We start from the raw sequence: 23,227 nt of genomic DNA, 5'->3' as shown, positions 1-23,227 counted from the left end.
AGGTTATTTAACTAATCAGCAGTAAATGTTAACCTAAAAACTGAGAGTTCCTTGGTAATTGAGGATTAATTCATGAATTATTTGAAGGTCAAATATACAATTCATAAGACTTTTTGAGAATCATTAAAATTGTGTTCCAATCCAGCCAATCAAATGCTGTGAAACCACATACAAGAATGAATATTGATTTCTGTTGCAGTACCAGAACTCCGCCGACAGGGGAAGTGATCATTCTCAAGATCAGGTAAATAAACTATGCTGCCACAAATACTGCAACACTCAATTCGACCAGTGGATTAAGGAAATCCAAATGTTATATTTATTAGAAACTTACATTTAGTTGGAACTAACGGGCTTTGGTTTCAGAAATAGAGCAAATCAGAGTAGTCAGAAATTGACTTTTTTAACATGAATTAAAAAAACTTTACCCTTCATGGTCTGATACATTTGTTTAATAGTTTGATTTCATACTCCTTAAACCATATTCCTAAAAGACAACCAGTGCTGTCTCAGTCCCACTAATGCCATCATAGAACAATATACAGTTACCTTTTAAAATATTTGTGTTTTTTGTGTGCAAAAGGAAATAGAATTTCAGTGGTTCATGTCCAATTTCAATTTGATGAGAGATCAATTTAGTCAGGATCAGAGAATATAAAAAAAAACAGATGACGTAGTTTATGAACATGTTCTCTGCACGTGATTTTATTTTATTTTCTGACTGAATAAAACTAGTCCATGAATGTATAAAATCAGGCTGAGGACAAAACAGCCACAAACGTCAGCCTCATATATGTTACTTAACAACATCTCTTTTTAATTAGAAATCAGTGAGTATGAAAACAGATGTAGATTATGTAACGAACAACATAGCAATATTTAATAAGTAATTTGAAAATAATAGAAATGGACATGTGACTACTGCTGCAAACACTGATTACGCCAGCAGCATTATGCTGCCATCTGCTGGTCTTCAGGGGTCCACTGGACAATAATGGGAGAAGGATGTGAGGCACTTGACAGGACAGTCCCTGGGAACACACATTTAGTCACACACACACACACTCACTGTATGCTCACTTTAGCCACACTTTAAAAAAATCTATGAATCACATGATTAATAAAATAAATCATTTTAATAATTACAATTTTATAATTCATGGCCACACGTTATTAAGTCGGGGGAACGAGTTAAATAACTCATGGCCACCAGTTATAAATCAGTTCCTTAAGTAATAAATAAGACAACCTGTGGAACTGAACTAAAGAAGCTGCTTGGATGAGAGATGAAATGTTTCACATAATCACATGTTGGAACCACTATAATAGGCTTTAGTTTGAATAACACTGTCTGCACTGACTCTGATTATGGTCACACCGTGGAGAAAACTTTTGTCAGATAAAACACAAGGCCCTATCCTCATGTGCCATAATGCACCCTGTGAGTGGGGAGCCTAACTGCTCTTGCTGAGAGATGTGGCCTAATCCCAATTCATCCCTTGGCCCTACGACGACTCCTACTTTCCGTTGGTTATCTTGAGCCTTGAAATGGAGCACAAAGAGTAGTGGTTGAAATGTTCCCCTACGAATTGGGTAGTCATCGCGAAAAACCCGACACGTCATCAGTAGTCGATGCGAAAATACGTGATTATAATTACACAAAAAGATCACTAGCATGCTAACAATAGTATGCTAGAGCTAAAGCGATTGTGATCTTTTTTTAATGTTGTTGTGAAAAGATATTACAATTATTTTCGTAATTTTTAAATCCTTATTAATGGAGAAAATACTAGATCTGTGGGTCTCTCTCCCAGCTTGCAGTTGATCCCCCCCCCCCCCAACATTTACTGTTAGTTGGTAACCTTTAACTGTTTGTCCCCTACATGTGCATCCGATACCATCAACTAGTGGTAGGCATTCATTAGTGTGGTAGAATATACAAGGTATACTCTCCACTTGTCTCATGTTCTAAAATATGACAGTTCTTAGTTTAAAAAAGGCATGGGTCTGATCTACTAAGCGGGCCAAATGGCTTTCATAGTACTGCCATACAAGTTTTAACTTTAGCCTCAGCATACCATAAAGTTCGGCCTGTATCATTGATTACAAGGCCAAAACACTTGGTGACACTAAGGTGCACAACTGAAATTATATCCCAAATCCACTAACACCTTCTAACATCTACTGGTAGTTTTCGTTTTACCTGATATAAATTAATATTGTTTTGGGACAGTTTATTTATTTGTGTTTTCTTAATTTGAGTGCAGCGCTACTAATGCTATTTTGCAGAAGTTGAGAGCCTAAGGTGATGGAGCCTGGTGTCTCCATCTTGTGTGCGTTCCTTACACCCCTGGTTTCACAATTGCATGAGTGTGAGGACAAATGTGTAAGCATTTGTGACCAGGGTGAATCTCCCTGGAATACCTCTCTTCCTTGCTATAACCTGCCTCTCCACTGGTAAGTCTTAGCTCTAGATCATTCCCCCCTGCTTATATGTGGGAATGGTGTGTGACAGCTCCTTTAATAGTTACAATTTTGTCATTATTAATAAATAAATATTTTTGGATGGAACCATGTCGCTTGCTCTTCAGTATAATGAATCTGAATGCCTTATGTCTGAGGTAGTTCATTCCCTGGGTAAACATCCAGGCATAGTTTTCCTTGAAAACACTGGTTAATGCTCATCTAGCCAAACACAACCACCCTACATTGCCACATAATGTCCGTTACAGAGGCTACATCATGTGATTGGGTGAAGTGATTCATCTCTCATCGAAGCGGCTTCTTCAGTTTAGTTCACCAGGTCTTTTCTTTAAGATGTATATTCATAACTCATGGCCACAGGTTATTTACTGTGTCTCATTCCAACAACTAAATAGCTTGTGGCTACGACTTCGGAATGTTTGTTTCCCCCAAATATCACCAAAGGGGCTAGAGTTTAACCTTTCAAGGAATGAATATCTACCCATTTACAGCACTTAACTATTCACAGCAGAGTTAAAAACAACTTGCAAGTTTGTGTTTGTTGTTAGGATGTTTGTACCTGTGATACTTCTGTCCCCTCCTTCTTTGGTACTCGGTTTCATCGACTGTCCACACAGCCCCCTTTACTCCCTCCACTCGTACAAAACACTTGTGTAGGCTGAGGTTGTGACGCACAGCATTCTGTAGAGAACAGAAGATTTCTGTTGTCATAAAGGTAAGGTTAAATGGTCTGTATTTATAGTGCTTTTCTAGTTATAACTCTTCAGCTCTTTACAGTACAGTTTTTGCCATACAAACAGTGCATATACTGTATGTGCAGAACTTTCTCTAGGAGAAGGGGCAATTTTGGGTTTCAGTATCTTGCCCAAGGACACTTTGGCATGATATATGCGGAAGACTTGGATCGAACCGCCTACAATGTATCATATTACCAAACCATTAGCAAACCACAAGGCAACAACACAATGGTGTTTAACAATGTTCAAGTCAACTTGTAAACACCAGTTTCAAGCCTCATTGTTAAACTTATATTATGTCTCACATGACCAGCTCACAGTTAATGTGAACTTTCAGCCTTTGTTACGTTTTCATCAGCTGTGCACAGGAAAACAATTTAAAGAGTTTCAGAGTTGTTGTTGTATAACATTACTTTATAATGCCACAACAGAGTTTAACTTAATAAATGGACACGTGCCTTGTTATCAACAAAAACGTTGCGCTGCAAAGCATTGAAAAAACAAGGTGGTATCCCCTCCACCATTGGTGTTTTTTGTCGCTCAAAACTTCTCTCCCAAGTCGTAAGTTAGTCGTGGCTAATTTGTGTTGGTGAGTTGTTCTCAAATAACTCTCTGCTATTGACAAAGACTGCATGGGCAAATGAATGATTGATTAATTAATTACTTAGAAAGTAGTTGCTATGGTACTGTTGGTCAGACTATTTTAAACTATATGGTTTGCAATGGGATGTCCTGCTGCCTAGGGAAATTTTTCTTTTGTATATTTGAAATACAAAGATACAGCTATTAATTTTGTAATACATTTGGATGTATCTTTTCCCCTTCAATTGTATATATATATATATATATATACTGTGTCCGTTTTTTTTACTCCACTGCAGGGGTGGAGTTTTTTTACTCTACCCCTGCAGCCATCGGAGGATACAGACATCTGCAGTCAGACCAAGTCCAACGTAGCTATTGTGTGACCTCCTGGTGTGTGAAACAGGAACAGTAGGTGGCGGTATACACCTTGAAGTTGTTTGCCATCCACACGTAAACCAAGAGAAGAAGAATTAAATTAATCAAAAAGTTGTTGTGTAATATTGACACTTGCAAATGATAGCTATGGGTATTTTCCTTATTCCACCATCCAACCTATGTGAATTCATAGTGTTGCTCTAACAAACCTTGCATCCCAAAAAAAACCAAGCTCTTTAATCACATGTTTGTGCCATTTTGTTTGACCTCACTAAGGGATGTGGATACTGTAAGTGGCTAAATGGTAAATGGACTGTATCTGTATAGCTACCTCTAAAATTCTTTAATGTCACCTTCATCCATTCACACATTTATTCATACAGTGACTCTATATGCAGCACTTATCTATCACACACCATTGATACAATGTGAGGGGCAATTCTGGGTTCAGAGGAACCAGGGCTCAAAGCAGCTTGAATAAATTTGTTATAAAAACATTTCAAACCTTCCAGGTAGCAGTGTTGTGTCTGAAGTAGAAGAACATTGTGGTAAACCATTTGTAAATCTCATTAAGTGTGAGCTGTTTTTCTGGACACTCCACGATGGACTGCAACACAAAACACAAGATAAGCTGTGACAACTCAGCATTAATTAAATAGCAACTATAATAACGATTTATTTTTACTACCCAAATTGAAATGATACTCACCAATCTTATCAAGAAGGCATAGGTGTATGGAGGCCTGATGTTTTTGTATTTGTAATATTCAATGCTGGGGACCAAATCTGTGCAATAATAATAATGATATGTCATCAATTCATACTGTAAAATATATATTGAAATTTAAATACATTTTGAAATCTTTGAACAAGTTCCTATTGTTTTTTCTGTAATATTCTGTCAATTATAAATATCTGTTGAAATGGTTTACCTGGCAGCAGGCTGGCAGAAGCAGTAGTTCTGTAGCCATGCTGGTATAACCCCCCCAGCTGTTTCATGCACCACTGTTGCCCTCTCCTGTTTCCATCTGTCACGTGAGGCTGGGGGAGGAACAGAGGAAGGCTGTGTGGCCACTCAGAATCTGTCCTCTGCGTACAGTGATAGAAGTGGACAGTAACAGACAATGATACTTGCTTTTTTTATGCAGAGAAATCATAACCAGAAAACTTTATATTTTAGTCTTCTTAACATTACAGAAGCTACCCTTGTTTAATCAAGTAAATCAAGCAGACAGAAATAGTTAAAGCCAAGAATAGAGAGCCAACATACCAAGCCAGTTTGTTTGAGTTCCGAGAGGTGTAGATGAAGTTGCATTGCAAATAGTTTCTGTTTTTCCAGGATGAGCTGAAACAATAAGTATTGGATTTACCTCATTCGTGCTTTAATAAGTCATCACACTCACCCAAAGTAAGCATTATTTAAGAAAATACTGATTTCATACAAAGCAATGCTTCTACACTGTACATATTAGAAATAAGGCTTTTTTTCACAAGCATATTATAATCTAAAAATGTACATTGTTAAATGGTTTAGTATGGCAGAATATCTATATGCTCTACAGCAATACTGTATTTTTGTATAGGATAAAAACTGAATACATTAAGGAAAGATTTGTTGTATATGATCTGTCAAAAAAGCAAATATCGCAGTGTGACCAGCTGAGATCAAGTGTTTTACCTTTTGACTGTGAAAACTGGATGATACATTAATTTAGAGAACGTATCTGTCCGATGTGATGTCTAAATGATGTAGCTTTGGATTGTTTCCTACTGTCCCTTTTTCTTTTTTTTTATTCTGCAATGGTCTGCTTTTTTAAGATAAAAAATAATTAAAATGATTTTGTACACATGGATGAAGTGCATAGATTGACTTGAGTTATCCGGAGAAAGCCTAGGAGAATAGAAAAACTAAAAAAAAAGAAGTCAAAGACAAAAAGAAAATTCTCTATCAAATCAGTTTGTATAAGCAAGAGTTGTCTAAGCAATGTGTTTTTCCATTGTTCGTCTTTCAACAGGTTTATTATATTTAGTAAGAAAATAATATTTGTGATTGTAAATTAGGGCGTTTTTGTAACCCCAAAATGGGATGGGAAACTACATTGATATTCATTGTGTACTCGTAAAATTCTATGTTCTTCCATGTCCCACCTGACTCTCCATGCACTGCACAATATCCTCCTGGACCCTGCACTGAGCAATACTTCTGTCACCATGACTGTGTTCAGAATGGAGATGCCTAAAAGACAAAACAGGGGAAAGTTTTTAGGTCAAAAACCTATCCAAAATTAGATAAGAAACTCTCCTCCCTCTTTTAGGCAATATAAAGAATTCTGTCCTCAACCAGAGCAAAAACTTAAACGAAGAAGGTAGAAGAAGGTACATTTAGCACTAGAGCAGGAAGGTGAAGGCTCAGAATAATAAATCTCCGTCCATAATGGCTAAGTGCCATTGTATAAAAATCTGAAAATAAATGTTGAGACCCAACGCCCACTTCAAGGAACAGGTGAGAAATACATTACATAAATTTAAAAGATATTTTGACCACAGTACTAATATTGTATATAAAAATGTATTCAGCCATCTACTTACTTTAAGAAGCTCGTAAAATCTGTAGAAAAAGCCTCACAGCCGGGCCAGCGACATAGGCCACTCACAAACAGAGCACTGGCCCCCTCAGAGATGCTGGAGGGAAAAGAAAGGTCTCAGTGACATCATGTGTAATGTAAAAAATGCCACATCCTTCAGCTCTTCCTGGGTGATCTTTTTATGTAACAAGGCCAGATGACATATGTAATCAAGTTTAATGGGGTCCCCTTCAATCAAATCAATCCAATTTTATTTGTATAGCCCATATGAACAGATTGTGTCTGTTCACCGTCCGATTAAATTATTGAAATTAAACAATAACAGAGCGAGAACTCCACACAAAAATTTTATACAAATTAAAACAACCTCTGAAACAATACAGGAAACCCAACTTTTAAATGTGGTCTTTTAAACAGTAGATCACTGGAAAAAAAGGCTCTTTTAGTTAATGAAATAGTCTCTGATTACAACATAGATTTATTTTCCCTCACTGAGACGTGGCTGCATCCTGATGATTATGTCAGTCTAAATGAATCTACTCCCCCCAGTCATATCAATTCACAGGTTCCTAGAGAAATTGGGCGAGGAGGTGGAGTTGCTGCTATTTTTAACTCCAGTCTATCAATTAATCCTAAACCTAAACTCAGCTACAAGTCATTTGAATGTCTGGTTCTTAGTCTTCCACGCCAATCCAGGAACCACCAACAGCCAATCATATTTGCCGTAGTTTACCGTGCTCCCAGGGCTTATACTGAATTTTTAAAGGAATTCCCTGAGTTTTTATCAAACTTAGTCCTAAATACCGATAAAATTATTATTGTTGGTGACTTTAATATTCATGTTGATAATAATAAAGATTGCCTTAGCGTAGCATTTATTTCAATACTAGACTCTATTGGTTTCAGTCAGTGTGTGCACAAACCTACTCATTGTGGTAACCACACACTTGACCTTGTATTATCGTACGGTGTCGCAATTGAAAATTTAACAGTACTTCCGCGCAATCAAGTTCTATCAGACCATAATTTAATAACCTTTGATTTTTCAATAACTGAATATATGCCACTAATAAAAAATTCATTTTCTAGATGTCTACCTGATAGTGCTGTAGCTAAATTTAAGGAAATAATCCCAATTACATTTAAACCCGTATTAGCAGTAGATATAAACAACAAATTCTTTAAAACCCTGAGCTCCATTGAGATCGACCACCTCGTCGATAGCTCTGCAGACTCATTAAGATTAACATTAGACTCAATAGCGCCTCTAAAAAAGAAAAATGTCAAACATAGTAAATTAGCTCCGTGGTATAATTCCCAGACAAATGAGTTAAAACAATTATCAAGAAAACTAGAAAGGAAGTGGCGCTCCAGCAACAATGTTGAAAACCTCATAGAATGGAAGAATAGTGTTAAAGAATATAAAAAGGCTCTCCACAAAGCAAGAGCCGCCTACTATTCAAAACTAATAGAAGAGAATAAAAACAACCCCAGGTTTCTCTTCAGCACTGTAGCCAGGCTGACAGAGAGTCACACCTCCACAGAACCCAGTATTCCTCGATCCCTAAATAGCAATATCTTTATGACCTTTTTTAATGATAAAATTCAAACTATTAGAAATAAAATCAACCATCTCCTACCCTCAATTGGCACTAATACCCTCCCAACAACAGAGATCTCAGAAACGGCTGAGAATCCTACCCATTACTAAGACAGCTTCTCTCTGATCACCCGTGATCAGTTTACCAAATTAATCTCAGGTTCTAAACCAACAACCTGTATCTTAGATCCCATTCCTAACAAATGACTTAAAGAAATTCTGCCCCTAATTTATAGATGTTACTTAACATTATCAATCTGTCATTATCATCAGGTTATGTACCACAGTCTTTTAAAATAGCTGTCATCAAACCCCTTCTCAAAAAACCCACCCTAGACCCAGAGGTTTTAGCCAATTACAGACCAATATCTAACCTCCCCTTCATTTCTAAAATCTTAGAAAAAGTGGTAGCCAATCAGCTGTGTGAGTTTCTCCAGGAAAATAATATATATGAAGACTTTCAATCGGGGTTTAGAGCCAATCACAGTACAGAGACAGCCTTGGCAAAAGTCACTAATGACCTTTTAATAGCCTCAGATCAGGGACTTGTGTCTGTCCTCGTTCTGTTAGATCTCAGTGCAGCATTCGACACAATTGACCATCAAATTTTATTACAAAGACTAAAACAGTTAATTAACATTAATGGAACCGCCCTTAACAGGTTTAAATCTTATTTTTCTGATCGCTCCCAATTTGTGCAAATTAATGAGTCATCTGTGCGCACCAAAGTTAATCATGGTGTTCCACAGGGCTCTGTGCTCGGCCCAATTTTATTCTCATTATATATGCTTCCACTAGGAAACATTATCAGGACACACTCTGTAAATTTCCACTGCTATGCGGATGACACCCAGTTATATTTGTCAATAAAACCTGAACAAAGTAATCAATTAACTAAACTTCGAACATGTCTCAAGGACATAAAAACCTGGATGACCCGCAATTTTCTCTTATTAAACTCAGACAAAACAGAGGTTATAATACTTGGCCCCAAACACCTTAGAGATGCATTATCTAATGATATAGCTGCGCTAGACGACATTGCCCTTGCTTCCAATGAAACAGTCAGGAACTTGGGAGTGATCTTCAATCCTGATTTATCCTTTAATAGTCACTTAAAACAAATTTCTAGGACCGCTTTTTTCCACTTGCATAATATTTAAAAAATTAGACATGTCCTTTCACAAAAAGATGCAGAAAAACTAGTCCACGCCTTTGTTACATCGAGACTGGACTATTGTAATTCATTATTATCAGGCTCCAGCAGGAAGTCGTTAAAGACTCTACAGCTTGTCCAAAATGCCGCAGCACGTGTCCTGACGAGAACAAAGAGAAGAGAGCATATTTCTCCAATATTAGCATTGCTACACTGGCTTCCAGTTAAATCCAGAATAGAATTTAAAATTCTCCTCCTCACCTTCAAGGCCCTTAATAATATAGCGCCTTTATACCTTAAAGAGCTGTTAATACCTTATAAACCCACTAGAGCACTCCGCTCCCAGAATTTAAGCCTACTTGTCGTCCCTAAATTCTCTAAAAGTAGAGCAGGAGCCAGAGCTTTTAGCCATCAAGCCCCTCGGCTGTGGAATAATCTACCACCTTCAGTTCGGGAGGCAGTCACCATCTTTTCATTTAAAAGTAGGCTCAAAACCTTCCTTTTTGATAAAGCTTATAGTTAGAGCTTATTAGTGCGCCAGAACGTTACTTGTTCTATTTTGTGACACATGACACACGGAGCTTCTCTTTCCAGCTTCTCCTTCCACTTCTCCACCCCTATCCCCCTTCCCCGGAATCCCTTTGCTTTATCACCCGCAGATCCAGGGCCTCTGTGGCCGCACCATGGATTACGGTTTGTGGATCGCGCACCGGGGGTCGCGGTGTTGGATCCAGTGTGGCGGATTCTGAGTCATGTGGGCTGATCGTGGTGCTGGTGGCGGACCCTGTGTCGCGTTGGCATTGGGCACGGGCGGTGGACCAGGACCTCGGTGGTGGCTTGTGATGGGTCCTCCTGGTGGGCGGCGATGGACGGTGACTGAGGACTGGAGTGGCGTCTGGTCTGGATGGTGGATCGTGGTCTAGATGGTTGCTGAGCATGGACTGTGCTTGCAGCGGGACTGCTTGGCATGTCATGTTGGGGTTGTCCTTCGGGATGTCTACCCTCATCAATGCTGCTAGAGACTTTGATTATTGATGATGTTGTCCTGCACGTGGCATCTATTGCACTTCTGTCCGTCCTGGGAGAGGGATCCCTCACATGTGGCTCTCTCTGAGGTTTCTACATATTTTTACCCTGTTAAAAGGTTTTTTTTGTAGTTTTTCCTTACTCTTGCTGAGGGTTAAGGACAGAGGATGTCACACCCTGTTAAAGCCCTATGAGATGAATTGTAATTTGTGAATATGGGCTATACAAATAAAATTTGATTGATTGATTGATTGATATTCACAAATCACAATTTGGCTCATAGGGCTTTAACAAGGTGTGACATCCTCTGCCCTAACCCTCAGAAGTGCAATAGATGTCACCTGTAAAGGTGAACATCAGCAAAATAAGGGTATTTGCAGCATTCATTAGAATAAACACTTTGTAGCATAGTGGAAGGTCAATGAATTGATGGATTATTGTCGGTAATAGTCGAGTATCTGATGAGAAATAGCAGTTTTGTTGTAATCATAGTCCATGGTCAGCAACCAGCAAGATCAGGATCCACTATAAAGATTGGATGCCACTACAGTCCACAGTCATTGTCCACTGCCGCCATCAGGATCCACCATCAGCTGCCACCTTGATCATGTTCCACCAACACTATCAGATGCCAACACGATACAGGATCAGCCATTACGATCACGATGGCTGGTAAGTGATCCACAGATCATAATCCACGAAGTCGCCAAAGCCGCGGCCCAGGATCTGCGGACGATAAGGCAAAGGGACTCCCGGAAGAAGTAAATTGTAAATGGTTTTGTATTTAGGGCCCGAGCACCTCTGGTGAGAGGCCCTATTGAAATTGAAAGGATTATTCTGAGAATTTTTAAACATGCTCAAAAAGTTGTAAAAGTTTGCAGTAAATTAGAAAGTGGTGTAAATTTACGTATTCTGGAGTATTTGGAAATGGGTGTGGCAAAATGGCTGAACAGCGCCACCTACGGAAAAGCCCCTCATTTAGCATTCACTGATCCTCACGAAAATGAGGATAGTTGTGTATCCTGACAAGATGCACAAAAAAGCCTCAATGACCATTATGAAAAAATTAACAGTAAGCCCGCCATATTGGATTAAGTGGCCATTTTGGTCATATTCCATATTTTTACTTTGATGTACTTCTCGTAGAGTTTTCACCATATCAACTTAAAATTTAGACGAGTGCCATTACAACAAAATGGAGATCAAAAGCTATTGAAAGATAAACTTTTCGTCACACTGTCTGACCGTGGCGTGGCGTCAAAGTTTGATGAAAGGCCATCAAAACACGAGCTTCTCTATCTCAGACATATTTGGTCCAATCGACTCCAAACTACAGATGTACGACAGTAGTCGCGACCTGAAGACATCTACAAGATATTGTGACTTAAAATCACAGCGCCTCCTGGTGGCAGCAGGAAATGTCTTGTTTTTGGTACATTTTACACTTGGATGTATTTCTCCTCATCCACTTTGTGAAACCATGTCAAACTGTGTCAAAGGGCTTACGATTACTGTGACTTTTCATCATGCGGATTATTAATGGGGTGTCATCAAAGTTCAACTCGTCATGACACACGAAATTGCTGTAACTTCTGTGTTCATGGGTCCAGCTCCCTCAAACTACATGTGTGTATCAACAGCCCACCCCTGAAGATATACAGTTTTAAGGAATAGGCGTGTCAAAATAACTGACTAGCGCCCCCTAAAGGGCACCCCCGGCACTACGATTGGTCTACATCTACAAAAATCAATAGTGACATGTGTCTTTTCATGACAAAGAAATAAGTCTCTTGGACAGATATGCTAAACCACACAGGAAGCCCGCCATTTTGGATTTGGTAGCCATTTTGGCCCTATTCCATACTTTTACTTTGATGTACTTGTTGTAGAGCTTTCATCAGATCAACATGAAATTTAGTTGAGTGTCATCACAACAAGATGGAGATGAAAAGTTATTAAAAGATCGATTTCTTGTCTCACGGTGTGAACTTGGCATGACGTCAAAGTTTGATTACACGCCATTAAAACATGAGCTTCTGTATCTTGGACATATTTGGTCCAATCCAGTCCAAACCAGACATGTAAGACAAGAGTCGTGACCTGGTGACATCTACAAAGACACCATGATTTAAAACGATAGCATCACCTGCTGGCTACAGAAAGTGAGGCGTTTATCCTTGCTTCAGTGCTCAAACGCATGTAACACGGAGACAAGCGCTTGGTCATCGAACGCTCTCTCTTCACCGACGGCAACAGACTGGAAATCGCCTGTGCTCAGGCCCGTTAGTGCTACAACGTAGCCCTAGTTATATATCGCTTTTCTAGTCTTTACAGTACACTTAAATTCAGCCCTTTCACACACACATTCATACAGTGCATCTATTAGCAGCACTTTCTTGTTCTACGATGATCGTACTGCTTGAGATCGAACTGCTCGATCTCCAGCATCAACTGATCGAACTGGTAGAGCAGGTTGCAATGCAACCTCCAGTTCGCACTGATTAAAATCACCGAGGATGAAAATAGGGGCCTCTGGAGTGCACTGGAGTTGGGTGTGAGTGCATTCAGCAAGGAGATTTGCAGCTTTTTTTGCATTATCACTTGGAGGAAGATAAGCAGCACACATGATGATGTTCCCAGATTCTCTAGGGAGGTATAACGGTAGCAAAGAGAGAAAGAGGATCTCTAAGTCAGGGCTGCACATATTTATGTTTATTATCATGACTTGTTGCTTACGTAGATACATAAGCCTCCACTTCTGCAGTTCCCTGATGATTTATTTCAATCTGAGTAAACACCATGATACCCAAGTCTTTGTATTCATGACTGTATATTGTGTTTAAGCGGAGCTCATCCATTTTTTTTGCACAGCAACCTCACGTTGCTTAAGATCATAGGGGGCAGCGGCGTCTGTTGCCTCCTCTCCTGCCCCTCCTTTGCCAACGCTGTTTTCCAGCTGGCTTCCCTCTGACAGTCTTCGGGAGAAGCATCAGAGGTGAAACTCCCTCGAGCCGCAATGCTAGTAGGGCATCCCTGTAGTATACCATCCGAGTTTCTCTGTGCACCAGTGGAGGAGGCAACTCATAAACAGGATTTCATCAGTCACAAGAAGTAAAAGCACGAGTGGTGCCCTTGCTTCTGAGGTCGGCTATAATTTCTGAACTCGCCCTCTGGTAAGTGCGTTTGGTGTACACCACGGGAAGGATAAACGTGTCACTTCCTGCGTCCGTTGCATGGAACATGCCAGTAATCACGCGTTCCATGCCATTTATTGTATACCACAAGGTGAAAATTGAATGTAAATCGAATTAAAGTTGTAAAACAAGGATCACCTCTTTTTGGCAGTAGAAGCCATCACTACCACTAAATACACACTAATTACAGCCTTAATGTACCGCGTACATTAAGGCTCAAAACATTTACCTTGCGGATACTTTGATGACACCACACAAGCAGTATGGAGGCATGTTGTGTTTTTTATTTTGTTTTATTACGTAATTTTTTCAATTGTATTGGATTTGGCTGCTAAACTGTTTACCCATGAGACTCCTAAAGTCGTTGGTGAATAGATAATTAGTGACTTTTCATTTCTGGGTGAACTATCCATTTAACCCTTTGTTACAGTCAAAAGTGACCTGGCTCAGTATTTATTTTGTGCAATATTTGATTTAGTGGTCGGTGCTCTGCATACTGATTTGACATCCAGACAGAAATCTTTGGTCCCGACCAGCTAGCAAGCAGAATCCCTATCATTTTCAGTCCCCTGGCAGCCAATATTAAAACTACAGCTTAAAATGTAGGTCTCACATTCGATTCTCTTCTGAATTTCAAAACACAATAATCAAATCATTAAATCTTGTTCTTCCATCTACTAAAGCATCTCTAAAATCGAATTGGTTCGATCTCTCCCGGACCTAGAAAAGTTAATACATGGCTTTGTTTTCTCCTGCCTGGATTATAGTAGCGGCCTGTATACATGCCTCTGCCAATCCGTATTAACTTGTTTGCAGTTTGTTCAAAACACTGCTGCTTGTATTTTAACAAACACAAACTGTGGGGCTCATATCACGCCAATTCCAATCCCATTATGGGATTATTTTAATAACTTTTAAAGCTCAACATGGGCTGGCCCCCACATACATTTAGCAACTCTTGACTCGTAACCGAGATCAGCCTGACTGTCCCAGTTAGTTGTCCCTAGGTCAAGGCTGGCTACTCAAGATGACCAGGCTTTGTCAGTCAGGGCTCCCAGGCTCTGAAACTCCCAGCCTGATGAGATTAGACTCGCTAACTCATTACATTACATTACATGTCATTTAGCTGACGCTTTTATCCAAAGCGACTTACATTTTTAGAACACTCATCATTTTATGAGGGGCCATCTAGGGGTTCAGTAGCTTGCCAAGGACACTTAGGCATGCAGATGGGATAGAGTGGGATTCTAACCGGCAACCTTCTTGTTGCAGAGCACCCGCTCTATCCCCTGGGCCACGCTCTCCCACGATTACACATCTTTCACTTCCAAAATCGATTTCTACAAGAAAGCTTTTCTAACACGTGACTTGTAATTATTTCATTCTGACATGAATGTTGTCTTACAGAGTTAATGTGTGATGTTGCTGATCTCTCTCTCTCCCTCCCCCCACCCCAATCTCTCTCTCTATTCCACCCACCTCCACTCTTCCCCATTTGCTCTCTTCACCCCAACCGGTCGAGGCAGATGGCCGCCCACACAGAGTCTGGTTCTGCCAGAGGTTTCTCCCAGTTAATGAGGGAATTTTTTCTCTCCACAGTTGCCACAGTGCTTGTACCTTCCATTATGCTAACTGTTTATTCTGTTATTATGTTGTAAATACCCTTATCTTTCTAATGTTGTCCATTCCAAATTACATCTATTGCACTTCTGTCCGTCCTTGGAGAGGGATCCCTCACATGTGGCTCTCTCTGAGGTTTTTAAGTTCTTTTTACCCTGTTAAAAGGATTTAGTTTTGTAGTTTTTGTTGAGATATCTATGTTTCTCTGTATCTTGTGACTATATTTTTTTAACTATATCCTGTGAATAAATATTAGCTGCATAATCTAGATAATTAATAATGCTTATGCTACAACTGTTTCTTTTCTTGGGATGATGTCTATCTTTTTGACTCAGACACAGGGTTTGCACAACAAGCACAGGTTCTCAGGAAGAGAGAGGTCATGTCAGAATTAATACAAAGAGGTGTTTCATGAAACGTGGTGAGAAAAAGATATGAAATCCTCCTCTCTGTCTAATCTGTCTCTCTCCGATGTAGCAGGCTCCCTGTTGGCCAAGGCCACAGTAGTGGGACACCTGGTCAGTTGAAAGTGATGTGCTTGCAAAAAACTACACTTTGAGGAAACAGTATACATCTGGCCAATAACTGAATTCTCTCAAAGAAAAAGAACCGCCTCTGTGCTGCCCCCTGTGTCTGTATAAATACTGTGGACTTAGGATGTGGGGGGCTTCTTCTCGACATGATCCAGTGAACCTGGTGACGTGTCCGGCAGAACCCCAGAGACTCTCTGTAAGAATTTCATTGTTTTACAAGAAATGTTCAATTTCCAGAACTTCATGTATCTAAGTATTCCTTCTCAAATCCTGGATCAACAAACTCGCTTGTCCAATAGCCGGAGGCGAGGTCAAGTTTAGTGCCTGGCGACGACATTTTCCAAACTCTTTTTGAGAATTAAAGGCAGAGGATGTCAACCTTTTTCAAGCCCTAGGAGACAAATTGTGAATATGGGCTATAGAAATACAATTGGATATATTGATTGATAGATGAGTATTTTGGTGCACAATGCACAGTGGATTTATGACAGCTTTGTCTCTTTTGGCGAAGGATCAACCTTCGCTGCACCTCAATGTTTAAATGGTTTGAGGAAATGTCACAATTCTGACCATGGTCATGTGACTCGTTATCCTGACGTTGTCATACTCACAATTCTAGTCAGAATGTGAGTCTGAGACCTCTCCACTGGGCTGTGATTATGGGGTGTGTTTCAACCAAACCAGGAAATAAAATGCCTCTTCGCTCTATTGGATAGACCTAGAACCAATCAGAGCAACGTAGTATTTGAGGTATGTTAAGCAACGTATTGTGAGTTATTTACTAACGCCGGGTTCACAGCTGACGCAGATGCGACGCTAAAGCGACGATTAAGCGCAGCGCCAAGCCTTAAATAACAGCTGGCTCCCATCCACTCCCATGTTAAACCTTTGAGCGGGTCACAACAGAGGCTGAAGCGCTGCGCCAAGGCTGCCTCGCACCGTGCAGCGATCGTTTCGATGTTGAGTCTATTTTTTGCGCTTGATGCGAGCGTATCGCGCCAGGAAACACACTGAAAAATAATTTTAAACGATATTGTTGACATATTTTATATGATATAAATTACCAAATATGCATCCCATACTTTAAATTCTCCATTGTAGTATAAATGATTATCTAGCGAAGGCGCAATACATATATATATTTAGCTTATACATAATTGAAAAGAATCATACTTATGAACTGGAAAGTGAGAAAACATATTTGTTTCTGATAATCATGGAAAAAACAGCTTCAGCCCTTCAGGAGCATTACAGAGACAATGATTTACCATGGTCATGGACACTTCCTAAAGAATATATCAATAGGGATGGACAATATATATTGGTCCGATATATATTATTGGTCGATAATGGGAATTTTATATTATTATTTATTCATCGGAATGGAAAATATCGCCAATAAACACAGTGCCTGGTCACTGAAAACTGCGTTGATGGTATGGAAGTTTTTCACACTGTCTCAGATTGACTGTAGGATTACAATTTGCAACAACTGTGCAAAGGTTCCAAAAGGAATATCTCATTATAAGTCTTGATAGTCTGCTTATGCAAGCATCTCTGTCAGACAAGTGGTTTGTCATCAAGCAGATATTAAATCCTGGTTTGTTGTGGCCATACTCACTATAAGAGAGGTTTCATATTCCCCCCAATTGTACTGTTTATGCATCATTTAGTTTGGTTTTCTACATAGTACTACTAAGTAATTGTCAATTGATTCGATGATGGAAGCAATCTTGCCAGCAGTCCTGATAAGGGTATTCTCTAATTTAATCCCCTACATGACCTTACCTTCTCTAACCTTAGAATAACACATGTACCCAATATACCCAGTATATACCAAATAAGTACTTAAAGACTGATAGATCTTGTCAAGACACACAAATTATCATTGCTAAGAATAATACTGCTTTCTGTTCTTTCTCTTTTATAATGAAACACTCGCATTGCTTCCCAACCCCTCTGTTGCCACCCCTGCTCACCAACAATTGTTGAAACCCAAGACGAGATCTCAAATCTCAGAACTGTGGCCTAACAATTGACCAATATTATCCTCACTCAGCTCTCCATCATCCATGAATAAATATAGTATTTATAATATAATATATATATATATAAATATGTGCTCATCACTCCCATCATATCCATGTCATCAGATCTGGGGAAATTATGAAGTCAGCGCCTAGACCACAAACACATTCTACTGTTGCAATAAACATTTGAATGTGAGATTTCTGACCAATCCACAATTAATTTCATGGATTCAGTGGTACAAAATCAGCTCAGTCTACCTTGGTCATTGAACAGGACAGTAATAATGGCTGTGCTTCACATTGTGATTCTTTCCATGAAATCACAGAGATACTCCAACAGTAACCCTTCATAGATATTCCATAGGACAAGTTCATTAGCTCTTTTTAGTCCACAACACAGAAGTCGACTGTATGGGAAAAAATGACTTCTCCAGCTGGTCCAGTTTTTCGTGACCACAACAGAATCTGCATGAATTGACGAACTCAAGTAAGTTATTTTAATTCCACTATGAATGTATATGTATTTTTATTCAACCAGTAATTACACAGAAGAAAATCTTCCTATCCTATGATGCAGTGATTTGCCGAATGCCTGCACACACTGGTATGTCTAATGTATCATTCAATGTAAATGTTGATGTAACAATGCAACAGTCACCCATCATGAATTCTGGCCTCGATGGAGCTCTGTGTTGGACCATCTGTCGTCAAAGTGATCTTACGATGGCTTTGACTGAGAAAGGAAGCCCTTGGTGGTGAAGGGGACTGGGGAAAACACCATCCATCCACCTCTTCCTCGCAAATGGAAGAGGTTGCATTATTTACTAAAGGCAGAAGGAATGGAAAGCATTAGTATAGGTTTTTGACCTGTTCAAATACCTACACATACAATGTAAAGGTTCAAAAAGTTCAAAGGCTTTATTGTCATATGCAGAAATAACAATATTATAATAAGTAATTAATGCAATAAAATTCTAAGTTGTCTTGTCTGGCCTGGTGCTGTCAGTTATTGAAATTAAATATATAAATAAAAAAGCTAGAAATATCCAAAGAAAAATAGAAACATTTAAATATGTATACATATATAGTATACTGGAAACTAAGTGTGAATCATAAATAAAAGGGATAAGAGATAAACAGCTGCAGTAGATAAAGGTGATTTAGGTGTGCTAAAAACTGTAAAAGACGCTATAAAAGTCAGTGCAGAATTATAAGAATTTGTGAAAAAAGACAACAAGGTGCATAATGTTCAATGTGCTGTGTTCACTTAAGTCCTTGATGGTTATTAATGTACTGCTACCTCTGCTTATACAGGTGGTTAGAGGTCATTTTTTTTTTTTAATTCATACAATTACGTAAGACGGACAACTCAATCAAGTACCACTTCGAGAATGCTGTGTTTTAAAAGTGTAGTTGCTCACTTTTGTTTTAAGGCTTTAATACTTTGATAAGTTCTCACTGAAAACATATAGAATGAAGCACAACTGCAGAAGTCAGAACACATACAGTAAGTGGGATGTAGAAAAAGTATGTGGCTGGTGTGGAGCTTAGTACATTGAATTGTCTCCATACCATTTTTTTGCCTGGAAGGTGTTTGGAAAACTTGACGCAGTACTGATGGTCTCTGTTGTCTCTGCCATTTTCCTTCCATGCTACACTGTGATGGAAAACACCAATTTTAGTTGTTTATATACAGTGTTGTGCATGAACGGTGTTCAATGAACAAGTTCATATTTTATAAATGCTGAACTGAATCAGTTTTCAAATTTTGAACAACAACTGATATCCTCCTCTGAGCTGCATTCACCGCACACACCGCAAACACTGCACACATTTTTCGGTGATCTATCCCTCTAAAGTTTCACTGTGTACGATTTAGGGTGAAATGATCTATTGGCAAATAAGACAATATAAAAAAATCCTAGTGATGTTTTTAAGAGTGTTTTTCATCTAAATTGTACTAATTGTTATTTTCTTTACCCCTTAAGGGGCCCTTTATATCTAAATAGTAAATATTTATATCAGGAGCTATATACTCTCTACGGAGGCTGCAATGTTATTTACAGTAACCCAGACTGGACAACTAAACACCGTTTACCGTTGACAACTGAAGCTGCCATAGATTCTCTTTCAAGTTTGGAAGGAGGGAGGAGGAGGGGTATTCAGCTGCAACATGACACTTCTCCACTAGATGTCACAAAATGATTTACTTTAAGTTTATTTAAAAGTTTCCTTAGCTAGCTAGTTATATAACAACTAGTTAGAGAAGCACGCAACACTGACGCACAGCCTCAAATCGCAGTGGATGAAATTCGGCACACTGATATAAAGATAGGCCCCTCAAGAACAACTCAGTTCCGATCATATCAAAGAGCTGTTGCAAAAATAATCTGATCATTTGAAAACGTCACAACACGATACAGGATAGAGCTGACCTGAGGTTTAAAGGACTCCCCTCAAACTGTTAATACTCTTGTTGAACACTTGAAGTTGTCAAGTAACTGAAAGCAAATGCTTTTGAAGCCAACTAACCATTCTGCTCCCTTGAGCCTAAAGCCTGCACCAATTGGAGCACTGTTTGAGCTGATCACAAACCACAGATCGTTGTGCTTTTAAGAAAAAGAAAATAAATAAATAAACCCAAAACTTTATTTGGGTTGTTGTGGTAATTTTATACATGGTCACGCCATTGAACTGTAATTTTGAATGTAAATTACCCTGTAACTCCAATCTTTACTAAGAAACGATGTATATCTGTGAAACGTTTAGATGAATTTGCACTTGTTGTAAAAAGGGGCACCAGCTCCTCTTATTTAGGAGAAAATTTATAGAATTTAATTAATAATCAGCTTAAAATCATAAAATCATGAATTCTCAATTCAATGGATCTCCGTTGCAATTATAGATATAAAGATATGAGATTTAGCTACGAGGAAGGGAATATTTACAAGAATGATGAATATGCTAAATGGAATAGATGAAAAATCTGGATTTATAGAAATTTAAAACGTATAATTTTTGTGATGGTGGAAGATGAAAAACTGTGGTAACAGTAACGTTAAGGGGTCGCTGGGGATGTCCTGTGATTGTTACATTGTGCAACCTAGCCTGTAAAGGGCGAGGTTGCATATTTTTTCAAGGAACTAAAGCTAAGGAGTTGCCTGCCAACCCCCTTCGGCCAGTTGTGCTCGAATATCTGCAGTGCCAGGCAAATATCTCTTTTGTCAGATTAAAGGCAGTTTGTTTGGAAGAATAGCATTGGATGTGTTTGGTTTCATGTAGAGAATAGAGATTTTATGGTACAAGGATTGGGAAGGGGTTGACCTGCAGGTCATGGTATCTGGTTTCCCACATTTGGCGGAGTGAGGGCTGGAGCCAGGCAAGGGATGTCTGCTACATCTGCGATTAAGATGTCTCAGCATAGTTGTGTTGTGTCAGTTGTGTCATACCTGGTGTTCTGAGGCACATGGGGAAATCATGTCCATGTTCTGAGGTGGAGCAGGAGGTTGGGCTTGGAACTGTTCACATCGCACACTCTCACTGGACATCTCCCAAAATGATTTCTGGAGAAAAAAAACACAATATCATTCCAAATGGGCACACTAGCACAAGATACTGCTATAAACTTAAAATTTACTTGAAAATTAAAAAAAATTTAAAGTAATAACTGTTTACAGCATAGCATGTTGTCTGTTATCTCTCCACTGAGATACACATTGAGTATTTATCTCATAGGAGAGACGGTCTCTTCACTCGTAGAACAATGGATACAATGTAGTCTACAGATATCTGCAATCATTACTCTCAGACTTTCACACAGGCCCATTTAGTTATTAAAATACTAGAAACTTAAAGAATGAATAACAAGCTCACATACATTTTCCAAACACTCATAAACCTCCTAACTAAAAGTCAGTCAGCATTCTGACCACACCTGAGCACTGAGATACCATATATACCAGGGGTATTTTTAAGAAATGTAACTTTCTTGACTCTTGTTGTTCTGGTTTGTACCCTCAGGGTTGATGTACTTAAGGCCGGCGCATGCGTCTGCGTTTTCAGAGACATGCAAGAAGGGGTACGCTCAAGGGCTGATATATACCCTAATTAAGTTTGAAAATCTTTCCATGCCTTTTAGAGTTATTTTGTTCACACACTCTTATAGGGGTGCTCCTGTTGCGCAGGGTTAAAAATAATTCAAGTGACTGCAGCTGACGAAGAGCAGTGCTGCTGAATGGTCACTAAGACCAGGAACTTGCATCACATCAGTATAGTGTCCTTATCTTTATTCTGGCTTTTTTCAATATATATGAATATTCTACTAAACAGTCAGCTGGTCGCTAGTGAGCAGTTTACACTCATGTAAAGATGGTATAACTTTTATATATGTGCTATCATTATTATATATTATTATTATTCTTTTCAGTACTCACTATATCATGAGCTGTACAGCTACTATTGATACAAAATATAGTACCTGCTAATATTGATATTGTATTGATCCTGATGCATGCACTGAATGTAGGCACAACGTTGTTGAACTACTCTTATGTATTGAGGTTAAGTACTGGGTTTGCTCTCTGAATAAAATACTCTGTCCTTATTAACTAACTTAAGCACAGTTTTCAGGCACTTAGCCTAGGATTTAAGTCACCCTTGAGTACTTCAGATGATGTATTGACTTTTTGGTTGTTTGAGGAAGCTGCATTTGATGTCATAATTCTTGTAAAATCTGTTGTTCCGGAAAATCTTAAAATCTTAAAAAAACTCATCACTCCTAATTTCAAGTATTGTGTACTTTGGTCTACACGATTATTATTATTTTTTCTATCTACGGATAAAAACTGCTGTGTGTGAGTTAATCTGAAAATAAGGCACATTCTCAAGCTAATCGACATCCAACATTCATAGCCGCCATGTACACATCAAAGTCTTCAAAACATTACATTTCCTGTAGTAGATCCTCTGACAGAAGGGTTGTGGTTGTTCACAGCAGGTGCAGTGACACACATACAAATGGATGCACACACACACACATAATACTTTTGTGCAGCACCATGAAATGTGTCACCTGCAACGAATGTGTGTTTGTCAAAGATGCTGGCATGGTATTTTCAGATCAGATGTTGTCATTCCTGGAGTTTTGTTGCACTATGTGATACAAATTCTAAATTTTTCCAGTGATACTTTGTCTTTTGAGTATCAAGCACCCTTGTACTTTGCAAACATACATTCGTAGTACTTTTTACACTGCACTTTTTTGCCACCACAAAGTATTTATGGGGGGAAAAAGGCCATCAAA

The 23,227-nt window shown here is 38.9% G+C and overlaps 1 protein-coding gene across 1 annotated transcript; it reads right to left on the bottom strand.

Annotated features, from left to right (window-relative positions):
• Positions 1-685: 685 nt before the first annotated feature.
• foxp3b (forkhead box P3b) lies at positions 686-21,485 on the bottom strand. The gene is made up of 11 exons (XM_062392872.1): positions 21,375-21,485; positions 19,498-19,582; positions 18,584-18,749; positions 6,771-6,863; positions 6,330-6,417; positions 5,452-5,526; positions 5,114-5,270; positions 4,891-4,967; positions 4,687-4,788; positions 3,044-3,165; positions 686-1,031 (listed from the first exon to the last, which is right to left on the bottom strand). Exons 1-11 carry the CDS (start codon positions 21,471-21,473, stop codon positions 974-976), a joined length of 1,122 nt encoding a protein of 373 aa, XP_062248856.1. The 5' UTR covers positions 21,474-21,485; the 3' UTR covers positions 686-973.
• Positions 21,486-23,227: the final 1,742 nt, after the last annotated feature.

Source organism: Platichthys flesus, chromosome 7, assembly GCF_949316205.1.
Source record: "Platichthys flesus chromosome 7, fPlaFle2.1, whole genome shotgun sequence".
In the NCBI taxonomy this organism is placed as follows: Eukaryota; Metazoa; Chordata; class Actinopteri; order Pleuronectiformes; family Pleuronectidae; genus Platichthys; species Platichthys flesus.
Note: the sequence above shows the minus strand (reverse complement) of the source record. Positions and strands in the feature narration are given on the sequence as shown.

Bases quoted from the DNA above. Each gene is read 5' to 3' on its own strand.
- foxp3b (XM_062392872.1), bottom strand. From the start codon at position 21,473: ATGTCCAGTGAGAGTGTGCGATGTGAACAGTTCCAAGCCCAACCTCCT. The intron at 3,166-4,686 runs GTTTGAAATGTT...TGTTCTCTACAG, and splicing joins ACAACACTGCTACCTGGAAG to AATGCTGTGCGTCACAACCT. The intron at 1,032-3,043 runs GTACAAACATCC...GTGTGTTCCCAG, and splicing joins AGGGGACAGAAGTATCACAG to GGACTGTCCTGTCAAGTGCC.